This window comes from Lolium rigidum, unplaced genomic scaffold (genome assembly GCF_022539505.1).
Source record: "Lolium rigidum isolate FL_2022 unplaced genomic scaffold, APGP_CSIRO_Lrig_0.1 contig_9424_1, whole genome shotgun sequence".
Lineage (NCBI taxonomy): Eukaryota > Viridiplantae > Streptophyta > Magnoliopsida > Poales > Poaceae > Lolium > Lolium rigidum.
Genome location: NW_025901530.1, coordinates 747,370 through 766,048, shown reverse-complemented (window position 1 = coordinate 766,048; position 18,679 = coordinate 747,370). Strand labels below are relative to the sequence as shown.

The 18,679-nt window shown below is 42.3% G+C and overlaps 1 protein-coding gene across 1 annotated transcript; it reads left to right on the top strand.

Annotated features, from left to right (window-relative positions):
• The first annotated feature begins 5,191 nt into the window (after nucleotides 1–5,191).
• On the top strand, nucleotides 5,192–8,681 carry LOC124682365 (agamous-like MADS-box protein AGL61). The gene is made up of 3 exons (XM_047217055.1): nucleotides 5,192–5,332; nucleotides 5,528–5,548; nucleotides 8,085–8,681. Exons 1-3 carry the CDS (start codon nucleotides 5,192–5,194, stop codon nucleotides 8,679–8,681), a joined length of 759 nt encoding a protein of 252 aa, XP_047073011.1.
• Nucleotides 8,682–18,679: the final 9,998 nt, after the last annotated feature.

Below are 18,679 nucleotides of genomic sequence, written 5' to 3'. Positions count from 1 at the left end.
GTCAGGTAGCCTTTCTCCCTTTCAACCCTGGTACATAAAGCAATGGCTTCTTCCTCCATCTCTGGACTCCAAACGTCTTCGTAGTCATCGAAAATTGGAGACCCAAAGGACCTAAAAGATTGTGGTGTTGTCCCATCAGATGCTGCAACTACAGGAGTTTGTTGTTGGCTTTTCTGTGGACTATCAAACCCAAGGCTGAAAGATGGCGGGTCACAACCCTTCTCCCATCTAGGATCCTTAGCTCGCGGAGGTGGACAAGTTTGACGAGTTGGAACCGTTGATTTCTTGGCGGCATTGTTGGTCCGCGATCCTTGACAAGTAGAAGGCGTAGCAGGAGATGTTGGAGTATTCTTGTTCCGGCGTGGAGAAGTACGAATGAAAAGAGCTTGTGCTGGAATTTTTGTTAGTGAAACTGCATGACTTGCGTCTGGAGGAGGTTGCGGTGCTGCACCTGTGTTGTGAGTTGCAGTTTGGTTGGCAGACTGTACTGTGACCTGATCCTGAACTATTTCAGACTGCACATTTGTATCCAAAGGTCTGGTACGATGCGCAACCATTTTTTGTTTCATCTGGACTCCTTTATCACCCCTGATTGCTAACTTATCAAATGCAATGCACTCGTCCGAACTTTACGTACAACGGTGTCCCCGCTGAACTCGGTCCAGGTGGTGGTGTTGTTGTAGGAGAACCCCTTTGAGACCTAGCTATCTCCTCCATGAATATGGAATTGGGGTATATCTTCTCTGTTATATCAAAGAATTTTGGGCCCCGGTTGTTTGTCATGTCAATGTCTTTGCCTCCGGATGCCGCAAACCCTCCGATATCCGAGAACGGGCTCGATCCGGGCAATGGAGTGTTTGCTGCCCCAACCGATTGAGTGTTAACATTTCCCAACCTAGCAGACCTCCTTGGTGTATTGTCGAAACGAGGAGATCTCCTTGGTGTATTATCGAAACGAGCATCACGGTCTTGGAAATCATCATCCTCAATGTGCTTTCCATTTGAAGGTTGTTGTTTGCTGGCACCATCTTCATTGTCACTGTCGTCATCGCCTTCATCATCCTTGTCATCAGCGTCTTCATCTTCTTCGTCATCGTCATTACCATCTGCATTGTAATCCTCATCATCCGCATCCTCAGCATCCTCTTCATAAACAACAATAGAAGGTTCAGGCCTTTGCCTCTTCCTAGCTCTTCCACAAACACCTTTTGCACTCTCTTCTGCTTGTTCAAAGTCCCCTACTTGTTCTATGAAAGTGCCCAACTCTGTTGGAGATATCGGTGCATAGCTCCCCAATCATCACAGACAAGTTTCCTCTTTTTCTGGTCAGCAAATACAAAAGCAAAAAACTAGTGAGAATTATTTAGTTTTGTATGAAATCACTGTGTACATTTTGAGAAAACAGAAAAATAAAAAGTGGGAAAAAGGAAAAATGAAATTACCTGACATGGGTAATTCCTAGGCAACCTTGATGATACGAACTCTTCTAATCTCGTCATCCCGACGAAAAGACCGTCTCTAATAGTCACCCCCACCCCATCTTTCAACCGTAAAAAATTAGGAAATGTCATAATTTGTTAGCATGAGTGTGCATTTTGAACTCGAACTATGAGCGGTTTATATGAATCACTGGAACAACTTACACCTCGAAACTAAAGCAACTTAGTTGTGCCTAGTAAGCAATCTAAGAACACAAAAAACATATGTACTAATATGAAGCAATTTGGACCAGTGCAGTAAAACAACTTAGTTATTTTGGCAAGTAATTTAGATGACACATAGAAAAAACTTGGATATACGAAAAACAGAAGAATGAAGAAGTAAGTTACATTTTGTATGAGCGATTTAGATGTACTAATATGTAACAACTTAGATGTGGCTAGTAAGCAGCTTAGGGGACACAACATATGTATTGAGTATGAAGCCATTTTGGATCGGGGTAATAAAAAGCAACTTAGTTACAAATGGCAAATAACTTAGATGACACAGAGAAAACAACTTAGATATATGAAAACAGGAAAAGCAAGAACTAAGATACATGTTTTGGAAAAAGCAAATTAGAAGTGCTAATGTGACAACTTAGATAATGAAGTAAGAGTGCTTTGGAAAAATGATCCGGCCACATCACAAATGATCTACTTAAAAACAACTTAGATCAATCCAGTAAAGCAAAACTTAAGTAGTTAAAAAATACCTTCATCTTTCCAAACTCTCCATTTGACTTCATATCTTTGCGCATGACAGCTTGAATTAATTTGTCATCCCATGCGGCAGCACGTATGGGACATTCCTCAACAGATGGCACATGCTCATCAACATCAAGAGAGTCAAGATATAGTATCTACAAAAAAAAGGTAAAGGGAAAGAAACAGTGAGTAAGATCTCCTGAAAAAAAGCAACACATGTTGCAACATTTATTACGACATAAAAAACAAGGCCGAAAACACGAAAAGGGTAAAAAAGATCAAGTACCACGAGGTGATGTAAACAACAACACACGATTTCTTTTTGACTCCCATCTTTTTCACTTCTTGAACAATTTGATCAACTGCGAACTGGCACCAATTAGACTTCTTCATGACATTGAGATCCACTAGACTTGGATATGACCTTGGACTGATATTGGCACTTGTTGATGGTGAAATAAAGCAGCTCACAACAGCAGCACAGTATGCCCGTAGGAACTTCATATCAGCTGCCCCTCCCATTTCCTGAATCATCTTGCGCCACTGCTTGAAACCTGGAGCAGACCCGCCCTGAATGTTGTACTCTTCGTTCATGAAGGCTATAGGTTCAGTTTCCATTTCATACCGTACGAGCAAACCTTCATTGGGTAGCCCAAAGACTTTGTTGTAACTTGCTGCATCGACGGGAATGGTCCCCCTCCCTGGTATAGCTAGCTCACTTCTAATTGGGTCAAAACATGCCAAGACCCACATGCTTAGATCAACGAGCATCTCGAGTAGCTTTAACCATCAACATTCCTCCCCACCCCCACTCTGTGATCAACTTCTTCTGATCACCTGATAAAATTTCATTCAGCTTCACAAGTCTAGCAGGAGACGCTTTATTCCTACCAAGCTGCACACCACGATAAAGGAGAAAAAAAGGTCAAGTAGTAATTCAGGACAATTTCACACACAACATAAGAAAACTAATACACACAAGCGAGGAAGTATGAATTGGACATACCGACAGGAATGCACGGCTTTTCTTAGGTTCAACCACGATTGCGGAAGGTCCACCCACATTTTCTCGCATGATTACCACCACCCGAAGTAGCACCACGGGATCGTAAATTAGTAGCGGGTACGGGATTCGGACCATTCATGTTCATAGGATTATCCGCAACTGCAGCCTGAAAAAAAGAACAACATATTCAACATAAGTAAGGACAAAGTAATGTCAGAACAACTCAATTTACTTCCAAAAAAAAACTAAGGCATGCTATCAAAAGACAACTCAAAATAATTTCAGAATAGCGAACTTAAGTATGCTATGAAAAACAAAAAAAGGTCAGATGCTATACATGCTGGCGAGGCTGCACGCCTGTTACTGCAGGTCTGCCCGTTGCTCCATCTGGTAGTTGTAGACGCGGAAACCTCTTAGTCATCTCCCTACACCTGTTGATGAATAGTAAATCAAAAATCTCTGTAACATGCTTACATAGCTCTTATGCTTACATGCTTACATGCTTACATAGCTCTTATGGCAATCAAAAACCTCTTAGTCATCTCCCTAACATGCTTACATACGCACACAAAAATGTACAATGCAACTCTGCATCACCACTTATGCAAGTTAGTCTACATGGTCATACAAAAACATACAAAATCTACTGTTCCGCTAAAACTTAAGCAAAACATGACTGAAAGCGAGACATCAACTTTGCTTTACTTGGAACAACTATATGTATTTGGAAAAGTTACACAACTAGATGTATTTCCAAGAACAACTTGTTTAAGACATATAATGGGCAAACTCAAAGGGATCGTTCATGTCATGTAAAAAAACACAAAATCAACTTAATTAAGAACCACCAGCCAACTTGATTACTTATAGTGGACAACTTGATCATAATGACAAAACAAGTTGAAACATGGACAACGGAAAACTCATGGCATCGTTTATGGCATGAAAAATTCTGAAAAGCAACTTAAGTAACAACGACGAGCCAACTTAATGACTCCTAGTTGACAACTTAATTATAATGACGTAACAACTTATTTCAAACAAGAATAATCGCCAACTTGTGCCATCTCATGGCATGGCAAATCAACTTCAATAAGAACAACCAGCAAACTTCAATAAGCAGCCTCATATGAATTAGAATGTTCCAAAGAGCAAAAATAACCACTAATAAGCAGCATCATAAGCTAGTACTCGGTATCATCTAAAATTGGTAGCCTATATCAGGCAGGTGCACTAGCATGGCAAAAACAACTTAGGCTAGAATGACTATCAAACACAAACAGCAAAAAGTTACTCTACATACAAGGTCTAATAAACAACCGAGAACATAAAAGCTGTACTAGCATCATCTAATTTCGGGTGTACAAATTACTCCAACCATGATCAACAGGGAAACAATGGGAACCATAACAACAAGTACAAAATTACTCCAAAAACATGCTCTACAGGGGACCATAAGAACCATGGAACAAGGACAAAAAGTGGATATACAGGGGAGAGTCCATGCACTGCCATCCATCTACTTCCAAAAATCCCGCACCATCAAAATGGGGACAAAATTGAACAAGGAAATCAAGTCCTACTGGGGGATTGGGGGGATCTGAGCACATATCGATTACCTGAGTAGCTGGATCTGCAACTGATCTCCGTCAGCGCTCACGGGACAATCGATCTAGGCGAAAAACACCACGCGCCGAGTGTACGGCCACTGATACGGCGGCGATGAAGCTCTTGGACGGTGAATCGACTGCACCCGCCTGAGAAAAGGTAGATCTCCGTCGCGGAGATCGAAGCAGAACCTCGCGCCTCGCCCCCACCGCCGTCGACCTCCCGCTCCTTACGCCTACTGAGCTCACGAGGACCTCCCCCGGAAGCGAATCGAGCGCCAGCGAGCAACCTACCCCTCACCCCCTGGACCCCTAGCGAATCGCGGCGCCGACGAGCACGCCGTCGCTCATCCAAACCCTAGAGAAATCGCCGGCCGGAGCTCACGACAGAAATGGGGATCGAGCGAATGGAGCCGTTTCTCGACCGTCTTCCTCGCACGCGCGCGACGGGGATGTCCCTTCAGGCGTGGTGCGGTCGCAGTGGATGGTGGGGCCCTCAGGTGGGGACGGTCGGAACAGAGCAGATACATCAGGTTCTCCATCCAAGATCCGACGGCCAGCAATCGTTGGCTCGCCACGGCAAAACGGCCACCGTGCACTTTTTAGCGTTTGGGTAGACAAATAGGGCAATAACTTAGTAACCACCAACAAATGGAGTACCACGTAAAACATACTAACCCATGATTTTTTTTGAGCCACATGAATTTTGTTTCTAACATTTGAACCTTCTTAGGAAAATGAAAACACGGGTTTAAGACATAAGAAAATTTCTTAAATATTCATGCATTTATAAACAGGGCTGGGCCGCCGAAATCCAGGACGTGTGCTGAACTATGAAATGGGCCCCTATCCCACTAAAGAAATATGAGTAAAAACAATTATAGTGTATATACATGTCTCAAATGGACGTTTAAACTAAAAAACTGTTGTTCGCACCTGCTGAATCCAAACTATTGCTAAGAACTACCATGACAGGAATACAATACCACTATATCAAATTACTGCAATCTCTATAAGTTAAAATCAAGTAATTAAATTAAATTATTTGAACGTGAGAATTTAAGGTGTCGCATTAGAAAAAATCTAACATGTTTAAGACTTGAACTATAAAAATTTTTCAAGGGTAAGTAGAGTGTGATTTATACATGCAGCTTGTACTAATTTTATTCAATGTTAATAAATTCAGTTTGAGTGGAGGAGTAGAGAGATCTAGGCGTTTTGAGCTCAGCAGTGGTTGTCTCAGATTTGCAATTTTGTTGGTTAAGAACATTGGAGAAGAAGGGGTATTTTATACCCCCGAGGAGGGGATCCTACCGTTGGAATCCAATGACCGGTACGGCCAGGTTGGGCCGGCACTATCGGCCGTGATCGACGTGGCGTGCATGGGAGGAGGAGCCGCGGTCGGGGGGGGGGAGTTTAATTATTTGCTTGGTGCACCAACTGAGTTGGGTACGTGTCGATCATACATGTGCATGCTCGTCGCGTGTTCCTAGCTTCCTACGTGTGGCAAGGCGGTCGGGTTGGCCCTCCCAGGCTATACTAGGAGACGGTACAGATCTGGAGACCCTCCTAGAAGTCTCTAGTATGTCTCTCTCATGAAAAAGTTCCTTTTGATGCCCTACTCTCTAGTCTTCCCCATCCACTCTCTAGTCTTCCCCATCCCGACGACTGCGTGCACAGCCGTCCGGGAGAGCCGGCCTCTAAAACCCCGTCCATCGAGATTCTGCACCGGGAGGCGGGCGATAAGGTTTTTGGGGAGCGTCTCGGCGCGACTACTCGCTGTTGTTCGTGTTCTTCTTCGCCGGTTTGACTGCTTCCTAGAAAAATCCGACTACACCATGGGTGACATCAACGATGGCCATGGTGGTGGTGGTGGTGCTGGTGCGACCTTCCCAGTCACGATGTACGTGCTTTTCCTCTCTTACCTTGCACTGCTACTTCTTCCAGATCTGATGCATGTGCTTAGTCTGATGTGTGTGGTTAAGTATGGTAGTGCATCTGTAATGTTGTTTTCTATAATTAAACTCACTCGAAATTGCCTAATAATCTAACATTAGAGGCCTCGAAAATTAAGGGAGCAATGTCCTTCGGTAGAGTGCGGTTAAGCCAGGAGGAAGACCAGAAGGAAGCCTTAGCACCATCGCCAATGGTGACCTAGGTAGCGGCATTGAAGAGGCCTATATCGGAGGCATAATTGGGGGTTTCAGAACCAACCCAAGGTTTTTCCGGAGCCATCCATTCATACCAGAACCAACGAAGTCTAAGCGCGCGAGAGAACTTTTCCAAGTCCCAAATCCCAAGGCCGCCAAGCTCATTGGGGCCACATACGTTCTGCCAATTGACCTTGCATGTCCCTCCACTAACAATTTCCTTGCAAGCCCACACCATACCGCGACAGATTTTGTCGAAAGCCTTTGTCAGCTTTTAGAGCTGTTAACAAGAAGATCAGCATAGAAGAGAGAACAAACTTTACTAGAACGAATGAGTAGTCATACTTATTTGCTCTTGCTCGCCGAGCCATGGGAACAAATGAGAAGAAGAAAAAAAATAGGACGCTAGCTTGAGAAAGTTTAGTAACACCACGGATCAAGATGGTGCCGCTGAGGGTCGTCGACGAGGCGCTGGGGTAGCTCGAGAACATCGACCACCACGACTTCTACGCCTTTAGAACGAGCAGACAGGTAATCTTTTCCGCATCTGCACCTGCACTGCTTTCCTATATGAAAAAAAGTGTTCAATTTGTACTTGCATGATTGTTTGCATTGCTACTCAACTGAACTTAACTGATGGAACGTATATATGTGCGACTGCGGACTTCGGGGGAAGTGCCATTTTTGTACAAGAGGAAAGAGGGAGGCTTCTGGCTGATCTTGTGCATCCACCGTTTATAGCTTCTCCTCAGGATCGATCGGTGGCCCGTCCGCCACCGAGATATGTCATGCATGTCCCTTGGGATCAAAGTGGTCCTCATATATATTTTGATAGGTAGGCGTGTTATGGTATGTGAATCTGAAATTGGAAAACAAAAGGGTAATAAGAATACTATGCGCCATATTCATAGGAAGGTGAAAATGGAATGTTACTCTATCTAAAATGCAAATCATAACACGTGATCGAAGGAAGCTTCCTTTCGCCATCACGAATATATGGAAGCCTTCGATATATATAAGGCCATGTCCGTATCTTTCCCTTTTTTCTCATAAACCGATCGAGAAACCATCGCGCGTCGATCTTCATCTTCCTGTCGAGCCGACGATCGCAAGCAAGATGGTTCCCAGGATGCAGCGTGGAGGGACGGGGAGGAAGCGGATCGACACGGCGAGGCTCATCCAGAACCCGGCCGCTCGCCAGGTCGCCTTCTCCAAGCGCCGCAATACGCTCTTCAACATGGCCGGCGACCTCTCGGCGCTCTGCGGCGTGCAGACCGCCGTCGTCGTCTTCTCCTCCTCCGCTCGCGGCAACTGCTACGCCTTCGGAAGCCCCTCCGTCGACGCCGTCCTCCGCCGACTTGACGGCGTCGCTCTTCCCGCCGTCGGAGAGGAAGAAGAAGACGCCGCCACTCTGATGGCGTTGCGGACGGAGCTGGAGGACACCAAGGCGCGCGTCGAGGCGGAGAAGGCTCGGACCAAGGCCGTCGAGGACGGCGCGAAGCGGGCGATGGAGGCGGCTAGGACGCCCCGTTGGTGGGAGGCTGACGTCAATGCGCTCGGTGCGGCGGAGCTGCCCGAGTTTGAGGCGGCGCTCTGCCGACTCCGGGACGCCGTTCTACGCCACGCTGACTCGATGCATGCAGCAGACCAGAACGGTGCATCCGTTCTTGATACTACCGGCCGCGTCGATGACGCGCTGCATGCCGACCATACTCTCTATCTCAACAACTAGCGGCCATGGATGATGCATGCTTGAAATTTCTTTTAGCTGGCTCTTCGTTTTCAGAAGTCTTACTAGTTAATTTAGTTTACTTATTACAGCGGACTATTATTTGGTTGTGCGAATGCTTCTCCTAGCATCCATATGTAATATGTTCCCATAGGCTATGTGAATATCTTTGCATTTTCTGAGTTAGTTTATATATATTTATTTGGACAGAGACTTGGTACAAATGGGTACCAGTGATCTCGATTTTTTTAAAAAAATCAAAATCATATTTCTGAGTTTCAAAAAGTTATGAAAATAAATCCGCATACGGTTAATGATGTATCCCACAAACGTGTAAAAAATCAATTTCAAATAGTTTATATTTTAAGCTACACAAAAATAATAAAAATATAGATCTGAGTAGTCATTTTCAAATCTCCAAAACATATCAGATTTTGTCATTTTTGTTTAGCACAAAATAAAGAGAATTTTGGGTTGAGATATTGCATAATTGTGAGATGTATCACTGACAATCTCCAGAATTACTTTCAAAAAATTTAATAACTTAAAAAATATCTTTTAATTTTTTTTAATGGCGAGAGAAGCTCATGATTTTATTTTGTTTGTTTTATAGGTGTGACAGTTCTCATCTGTGTTTTTAGTCAGATGATGTTATCAAATTTCAGTTGCAACTTTTAACTTGCACGAATCACGAATCAAATCTAACTATTCAGAGCATTTTTCTTAATTGCATCGACACTTGCAACTGAAAAAAAATGTCTTCAAAATCGATGAATTAGGTCCACAAATGCAAAAAAAAAAAACGTGGTCATCGGTAGGAGGCATGCATGGACTTCTTGATTCGCATGATCAGGTCGAAAAGCGACATATCTATATACCTAATAATAAAGGAGCTAAGGTTTCTGCCAAAATTTTCGTCAACGCTTTTTTAGGACCGTTTTACCCTTCCACCAAACCGCATATACCGCACTATTGCCACCGTACCGGTTCAATTTGTTTCTTCTTCCCACGCTGAAAGGAATCGCTCCCCACTGCTACACCACCGAACCCATCGATTCCTCTACCTCATCCACGGACGGACGTCACCCTCGCCTCCCTCCCGAAGGTGCGCCCACCGTAGAAGGCGTTCCGGGACCAGCTCCAGCGGAAGGGAGGCGGATTCCTGGAGGCGGCCCCACACAGCAGGTGCTACGGCGACCAGCTCCGGCGGCAGGGGAGGCGGATTCCCGGTGGAATTGGAACACCAGGCGCTACGGCGACCAGCTTGATACGTCTCCGACGTATCGATAATTTCTTATGTTCTATGCCATATTATTGATGATACCTACATGTTTTATGCACACTTTATGTCATATTTGTGCATTTTCTGGAACTAACCTATTAACAAGATGCCGAAGTGCCGATGCTGTTTTCTGCTGTTTTTGGTTTCAGAAATCCTAGTAACGAAATATTCTCGGAATTGGACGAAATCAAAGCCCAGGGGCCTATTTTTCCACGAAGCTTCCAGAAGTCCGAAGACGAGACGAAGAGGGGCCACGAGGGGGCCACACCCTAGGGCGGCGCGGCCCCCCTTGGCCGCGCGGCCCCGTGGTGTGGGGCCCTCGTGCCGCCTCTTGACCTACCCTTCCGCCTACTTAAAGCCTCCGTGACGAAACCCCCGCATGCGAGAGCCACGATACGGAAAACCTTACCGAGACGCCGTCGCCGCCGATCCCATCTCGGGGATCCAGGAGATCGCCTCCGGCACCCCTGCCGGAGAGGGGAATCATCTCCCGGAGGACTCTACGCCGCCATGGTCGCCTCCGGTGTGATGAGTGAGTAGTCTACCCCTGGACTATGGGTCCATAGCAGTAGCTAGATGGTTGTCTTCTCCTCATTGTGCTTCATTGTTGGATCTTGTGAGCTGCCTAACATGATCAAGATCATCTATCTCGTAATTCTATATGTTGTGTTTGTCGGGATCCGATGGATAGAGAATACTATGTCATGTTAATTATCAAGTTATTATACATGTGTTGTTTATGATCTTGCATGCTCTCCGTTTCTAGTAGAGGCTCGGCCAAGTTTTTACTTTTAACTCCAAGAGGGAGTACTTATGCTCGATAGTGGGTTCATGCCCGCATTGACACCGGGACAGGTGACAGCAAGTTCTAAGGTTGTGTTGTGCTTGTTGCCACTAGGGATAAAACATTGGCGCTATGTCCGAGGATGTAGTTGTTGATTACATTACGCACCATACTTAATGCAATTGTCCGTTGTTAGCAACTTAATACTCGGAGGGGGTTCGGATGATAACCTCGAAGGTGGACTTTTTAGGCATAGATGCGGTTGGATGGCGGTCTATGTACTTTGTCGTAATGCCCAATTAAATCTCACTATACTTATCATGTCATGTATGTGCATTGTTATGCCCTCTCTATTTGTCAATTGCCCGACTGTAATTTGTTCACCCAACATGCTTTTATCTTATGGGAGAGACACCTCTAGTGAACTGTGGACCCCGGTCCATTCTTTAATACTTGAAATACAAATCTGCTGCAATACTTGTTTTACTTGTTTTCTCTCGCAAACAATCATCTTCCACACAATACGGTTAATCCTTTGTTACAGCAAGCCGGTGAGATTGACAACCTCACTGTTTCGTTGGGGCAAAGTACTTTGGTTGTGTTGTGCAGGTTCCACGTTGGCGCCGGAATCTCCGGTGTTGCGCCGCACTACATCCCGCCGCCATCAACCTTCAACGTGCTTCTTGGCTCCTCCTGGTTCGATAAACCTTGGTTTCTTTCCGAGGGAAAACTTGCTGCTGTGCGCATCATACCTTCCTCTTGGGGTTGCCCAACGAACGTGTGAAATACACGCCATCAAGCATATTTTCACGGCGCCGTTGCCGGGGAGATCAAGACACGCTGCAAGGGGAGTCTCCACTTCTCAATCTCTTTACTTTGTTTTTGTCTTGCTTTATTTTATTTACTACTTTGTTTGCTGCATTATATCAAAACACAAAAAAATTAGTTGCTAGCTTTACTTTATTTACTTGTCTTGTTTGCTATATCAAAAACACAAAAAAATTAGTTTACTTGCATTTACTTTATCTAGTTTGCTTTATTTACTATTGCTAAAATGGCCAACCCTGAAAATACTAAGTTGTGTGACTTCACTAGCACAAATAATAATGATTTCTTATGCACACCTATTGCTCCACCTGCTACTACAGCAGAATTCTTTGAAATTAAACCTGCTTTACTTAATCTTGTCATGAGAGAGCAATTTTATGGTGTTAGTTCTGATGATGCTTGCTGCCCATCTCAATAATTTTGTTGAACTATGTGAAATGCAAAAGTATAAAGATGTAGATGGTGACATTATAAAATTAAAATTGTTCCCTTTCTCATTAAGAGGAAGAGCTAAAGATTGGTTGCTATCTCTCGCCTAAGAATAGTATTGATTCATGGACTAAATGCAAGGATGCTTTTATTGGTAGATATTATCCCCCTGCTAAAATTATATCTTTGAGGAGTAGCATAATGAATTTTAAACAATTAGATAATGAACATGTTGCTCAAGCTTGGGAAAGAATGAAATCTCTGGTTAAAAATTGTGAAGGAGATATGCCCTAGAGGCAATAATAAAGTGGTTATTATTTATATCTTTATGTTTATGATAAATGTTTATATATCATGCTATAATTGTATTAACCGAAACATTAGTACATGTGTGATATGTAGACAAACAAAGAGTCCCTAGTATGCCTCTTAACTAGCTTGTTGATTAATGGATGATTAGTTTCATAATCATAAACATTGGATGTTATTAATAACAAGGTTATATCATTGTATGAATGATGTAATGGACACACCCAATTAAGCGTAGCATAAGATCTCGTCATTAAGTTATTTGCTATAAGCTTTCGATACATAGTTACCTAGTCCTTATGACCATGAGATCATGTAAATCACTTATACCGGAAAGGTACTTTGATTACATCAAACGCCACTGCATAAATGGGTGGTTATAAAGGTGGGATTAAGTATCCGGAAAGTATGAGTTGAGGCATATGGATCAACGAGTGGGATTTGTCCATCCCGATGACGGATAGATATACTCTGGGCCCTCTCGGTGGAATGTCGTCTAATGTCTTGCAAGCATATGAATAAGTTCATAAGAGACCACATACCACGGTACGAGTAAAGAGTACTTGTCAGGAGACGAGGATGAACAAGGTATAGAGTGATACCGAAGATCAAACCTCGGACAAGTAAAATATCGCGTGACAAAGGGAATTGGTATCATATGTGAATGGTTCATTCGATCACTAAAGTCATCGTTGAATATGTGGGAGCCATTATGGATCTCCAGATCCCGCTATTGGTTATTGGTCGGAGTGAGTACTCAACCATGTCCGCATAGTTCACGAACCGTAGGGTGACACACTTAAAGTTGGATGTTGAAATGGTAGAACTTGAATATGCAATGGAGTTCGAATATTTGTTCGGAGTCCCGGATGAGATCCCGGACATCACGAGGAGTTCCGGAATGGTCCGGAGAATAAGATTCATATATAGGAAGTCATATTCCAAGTTTGGAAATGATCCGGTGCATTTATGGCAGGTTCTAGAAGGTTCTAGAAAAGTCCGGAAGAAATCACCATGGAAAGTAGAGTCCCGGAGGGACTCCACCTTGCATGACCAGCCAACCCTAAAGGGGAGGAGTCCAAGGTGGACTCCCCTAGGGTGGCCGGCCAACCCACCTCAAGGAAAGGTGGGAGTCCCACCTTGGGTAGGACTCCCTCCTTGAGTAGGTTTCCCACATATGGGAGGTTTTAGTGTTGGGGTCTTATTCGAAGACTTGGACTAGAACTCTTGGTGCTTCCACCTATATAATGAGGGGCATAGGAGAGGGGGCTGACCACTTCAAGCCTCAGCCTTGGCCGCACCCCTTAGAGGGCCGGCGCCCAACCCCCCTCTCTCCCCAAACCCTAGCGGTCTCTCTCCTCCACCACATCCCGCACGCTTAACCGAAGCTCCGCCGGATTTCTCCACCACCACCGACACCACGCCGTCGTGCTGTCGGATTCAAGAGGAGCTACTACTTCCGCTGCCCGCTGGAACGGGGAGGTGGACGTCGTCTTCATCAACAACCGAACGTGTGACCGAGTACGGAGGTGCTGCCCGTTCGTGGCGCCGGAAGCGATCGTGATCAAGATCTTCTACGCGCTTTTGCAAGCGGCAAGTGAACGTCTACCGCAGCAACAAGAGCCTCATCTTGTAGGCTTTGGAATCTCTTCAAGGGTGAGACTCGATACCCCCTCGTTGCTACCGTCTTCTAGATTGCATCTTGGCTTGGATTGCGTGTTCGCGGTAGGAAATTTTTTTGTTTTCTATGCAACGTTATCCTACGGTGGTATCGAGCCGTGTCTATGCATAGATGGTTGCACGAGTAGAACACAATGGTTTTGTGGGCGTTGATGCTCTTGTTATCTTTAGTTTGAGTACTTTGCATCTTTGTGGCATAGTGGGATGAAGCGGCTCGGGCTAACTTTACATGACCGCGTTCATGAGACTTGCTCCTCGTTCGACATGCAACTTGTATTGCATAAGAGGCTTTGCGGGTGTCTGTCTCTCCTACTATAGTGAAGATTCAATTTACTCTTCTATTGACAACACTAGTATCACCGTTGTGGTTCATGTTCGTAGGTAGATTAGATCTTACTCGAAAACCCTAAACCACGTAAAATATGCAAACCAAATTAGAGACGTCTAACTTGTTTTTGCAGGGTTTGGTGATGTGATATGGCCATGATGTGATGATGAATATGTATGAGATGATCATTATTGTATTGTGGCAACCGGCGGGAGCCTTATGGTTGTCTTTAAATTTCATGTTGAGTAGTATTTCAAAGTAGTTGTAATAGTTGCTACATGAGGTGAACAACCATGAAGACGGCGCCATGAACCTTGACGCTACGCCGACGATGATGGAGATCATGCCCGTTGATGATGGAGATCATGTCCGTGCTTTAGAGATGAAGATCGAAGGCGCAAAGACAAAAGGGCCATATCATATCACATATGAACCGCATGTGATGTTAATCCTTTTATGCATCTTATTTTGCTTAGATCGCGACGGTAGCATTATAAGATGATCCCTCACATTAATATCAAGATAATAAAGTGTTCTCCCCTAAGTATGCACCGTTGTACCGTTCGTCGTTTCGAAGCATCTCGTGATGATCGGATGTGATAGACTCAACGTTCACATACAACGGGTGTAAGCCATGTTGCACACGCGGAATACTTGGGTTTGCTTGACGAGCCTAGCATGTACGGACATGGCCTCGGGACAACGGAAACCGAAAGGTTGAACACGAGTCATATGGATGATATGATCAACATTTTGATGTTCACTATTGAAGCTACATCATCTCACGTGATGATCGGTTTTGGTGTAGTGGATTTGGATCGTGTACCACTTCACAACTATGAGGGATGTTGTATTAAGTGGGAGTTCATTAGTAATTATATTAAAACATGAACTAATTATCATAAACATAGTCTGAGTAGTATTTTGAATTAATTTTGTAGTTTTGGCATCCGTTTTCTACCATGCGCTAGTCTTGTAATTGAGATAGAAATACTGTTAAAATCTGACAAGAAACTTTACGGATTGGTACCGTATTGTTAAAGAATCAAGAATTGATTAAGTCCTATTGCAAACTTTTAGTAAACCTCACATTGTTGATTCAAAGAGCTATGGTTTCAATTAGTACCTAAAGTTATCTTGTCTCCGTGAAACTTGAAGTTCAAATCTGTTTGAAAAGTAAGGAGCTGAAAATTTAGTTTTCAGAAATAATCAAGGTATGAGATATATGTGATATCTAAGACCTTATTGCAAGATGATAGAATATAATTTGGTGAGACTACATGAACTCATAAGTTTTATGGGAATGTACGAAGGTTAAAGACGCAAGGCGTCACAATCCTCCAACTATTGGGGCACTAATGATATTCGCATATCCATGAAGTGACCATCCTTAATATGCACCGTTGCTAAGACTCGTCGTTTCGAAGCATCACGTGATGATCGGGTGTGATAGATTCTACGTGTGCATACAACGGGTGCAAGCTAGATTTGCACATGCAAATACCAAGGTTAAAACTTTACGAGCCTAGCATGTACAGACATGGTCTCGGAAAGTCGTCATGATATGATGGATAAAATTATGAGTGAAATTGTTCATCGTATTACAAAGTTACTAATAGTGAAATCTGGAACACTTGTCATATGATGATTAACTTCAAAATAAGAACCTCAAGGTTATTGGTATTAGACCAACAAACCTAGAAGTTATTGATGTTGAAGTGTTTTTCTGAATAATGAGGAAAGCTAAAAGAGAAAGCTGCAAAAGATATTTTGGCAAAAAGAAAAGAAAAAACTAGAAAGTCTAGCTCAGGTGTATATAAATGATATACATGTTATGGTTGTATTCCTAGTTAAGTCACACTAAGAAATTCTTGGGTATTAGTACTATATTGGTTGGTATGAAGTGTCATACAAAACAACGCAATACAAGAATACAATGGCCTAAGTGATCGATAAGGAATATGATAGGAATGCACGCCCGGAACAAAAATAAAGTGTTATTATGTTCATCGTTGGCATTCTATCTAGCCCTTAGAATTTATAATAAAGAACTTAATAATTGTTATTTTGCTCTGGTCAAATGAAAACAATGAGTTGTTTAAATTATGACATTACTCCATGTACGATGGATAAGTTATTATAAATCTTAATGGTGAAACACACATACATAACACTGATGCTAAAATGCTATAAGGCAAATGATTTGAATTCCACTTATTTGTGGAACCGCCATTTAGGTCATGTTGGAAAGGAACGCATGAAGAAACTCCATGCAAATGGATTTTTGGAGTCATTTGATTTTTTGAATCGTTTGGCGCTTGCAAATCTTTTCTAAAAGAGAATGACTAAAATACCGTTCATAGGCCAAGTTTTGAACGGGCAACTAACTTAGTGGAAACATACATGATGATGTATATGGATCATCGGGCATAGTTGTGTGCGGAAGATTCTTATACTTCATGAAAACTTCAAACAATGAATTGAGTATATATATGTGGATATATTCGATAAGGAAGAAGTTTGAAACATTTGAATGGATTCAAATAAATTTTCAGCATGAAGTAGAAATCATCGTAATAGAAAAGTCAAATATCTATGATTGGATCATAGTGGAAATATTTGAATTACTAGTTTTAGCGAACATCTAAGAGAGTTATGAAATTGTTCTACAACTCACATTTCTTGGAGTATCATAGTGATGATGAAGTATCCGAGAGATGTATCCAAACCTAGTTGGGTCAATGATGAGATAAAATATTAATGCCATTATATTTTTGTGAATTATGCTTTAGAGACTACCGCTTTACACTCGAATAGAGCATCATCATGATCCGTTGAAATGACATCATACGAGTTATGACATGGGTATAAACCCTAATAGTCTTTTCTTAAATTTTGGTATGCATAGCATAAGTAAATAAGTTTACAACCAAAATCGGATGAATGTCTTTGTTGGTTATCCCGGAGAATTGATTGGGAATTCTTCCCACAATGGAGACAAAGACAAAAGTGTTTGTCAATGTTTCTTATTTCCAAGAAATTGTTTCTAGCGAAGTTTTTGAGTGGGAGGACAATAGAACTTGATAAGGTTTATGAACTCTGAGCATAATGATCACGATAGCGCAGCATCGGAATTGGTTCCGAAGCGGCCACGACGATCATGGCTCCTATGACTACAAAGTGTTTTAGCCATGGAGATCGAAGTACATATTGAACCTTGTAGGTATGGTTTACTTTGTGATCAAATAAATGATTTGTGGACAAAGGATTGATTTTGAACAATGATAAACCAACTACAAGCAAAGAAGTTATGATGGGCCCCGACTCCGTTAAAATGGCCATGCACCATGAAATCCATAATAGATGAATACTTTTTGAAAGTAAATGGATCTATAGACTTAGATGAAATATCTTTGAAGAAGCTCGACTTGTTGAAAAATTGTTTACGACAAAGTTCAAAGAGTTGACTACGATAAGATTAGATCTTCCGTAGCAATGCTTATAGTCTATGTGGATTATTCTAGTAATCACTACATATTTCTTTTATGAGATATGCTAGTAGGATGGCAAAATACATTACTTATCGAAGTATGTATTAAAGGTGTATACAAGATACAACCAAGAGTTTTGCTGGTCCGTGGAATACTAGATAGGTATACGAACTTCAATTGGATGAAGTAAGTATTGCGGAGTTGGAATCTTCACCGGATGAAATAGTCAAAGAGTTTTTGATTTCATCAGAGACGATGAAGAGGCTTGCATTTGCAAGAAATTAAGTGGGAGCGCTAAGACACATTTATAATACTTTATGTAGGTGACATATAGTTGGTTATAAATGATGTAATTATGTACTTGATTAAAAAGGTTTCATTGAGAATTAACTTCAATGAAAGGATATGGACTGAAACAAATTTAGTGTCAAGATCTATGAAGATAGATTGAAACACATAAATAAGTTTAAGTCAAAGTACATATGATGGATATTGAAGTAGTTCAATATAGAAATATTAAGAAAATGTTCTTGTCATGTGAAGGTTTAACAAGACTTGAGTGTATCTGACACTCAATGAGTAAAAACACATGAGTGATTATAGGTCACGAATAATATGTACACAATCAGATATCATGTGCTATAAAGTGTTATGAGCATATACCAGAATGATTCATATGATGATCATTGGACGACAGTAAGAATATCCTTGAGTACTTTAGAAGAACTAAGGATATATATATATTTTTTTGTATGAAGAAATGACAAACAAATCGCTGTAAGGTGTTACACCGATATTGGTTTTGTCACATATAAAATATAATTTCAATCTCAAATTAGACTAAGTGTTGTTTAAAAGGTAGCACAATGA

What these genes read in the sequence shown, in the direction of transcription:
- LOC124682365 (XM_047217055.1), top strand. Translation starts at nt 5,192, where the DNA reads ATGGGGATCGAGCGAATGGAGCCGTTTCTCGACCGTCTTCCTCGCACG. An exon ending in GAACAGAGCAGATACATCAG is followed by an intron (nt 5,333 to 5,527) that starts GTTCTCCATCCA and finishes CATTTGAACCTT; the next exon opens with CTTAGGAAAATGAAAACACG. An exon ending in TTAGGAAAATGAAAACACGG is followed by an intron (nt 5,549 to 8,084) that starts GTTTAAGACATA and finishes CCCAGGATGCAG; the next exon opens with CGTGGAGGGACGGGGAGGAA.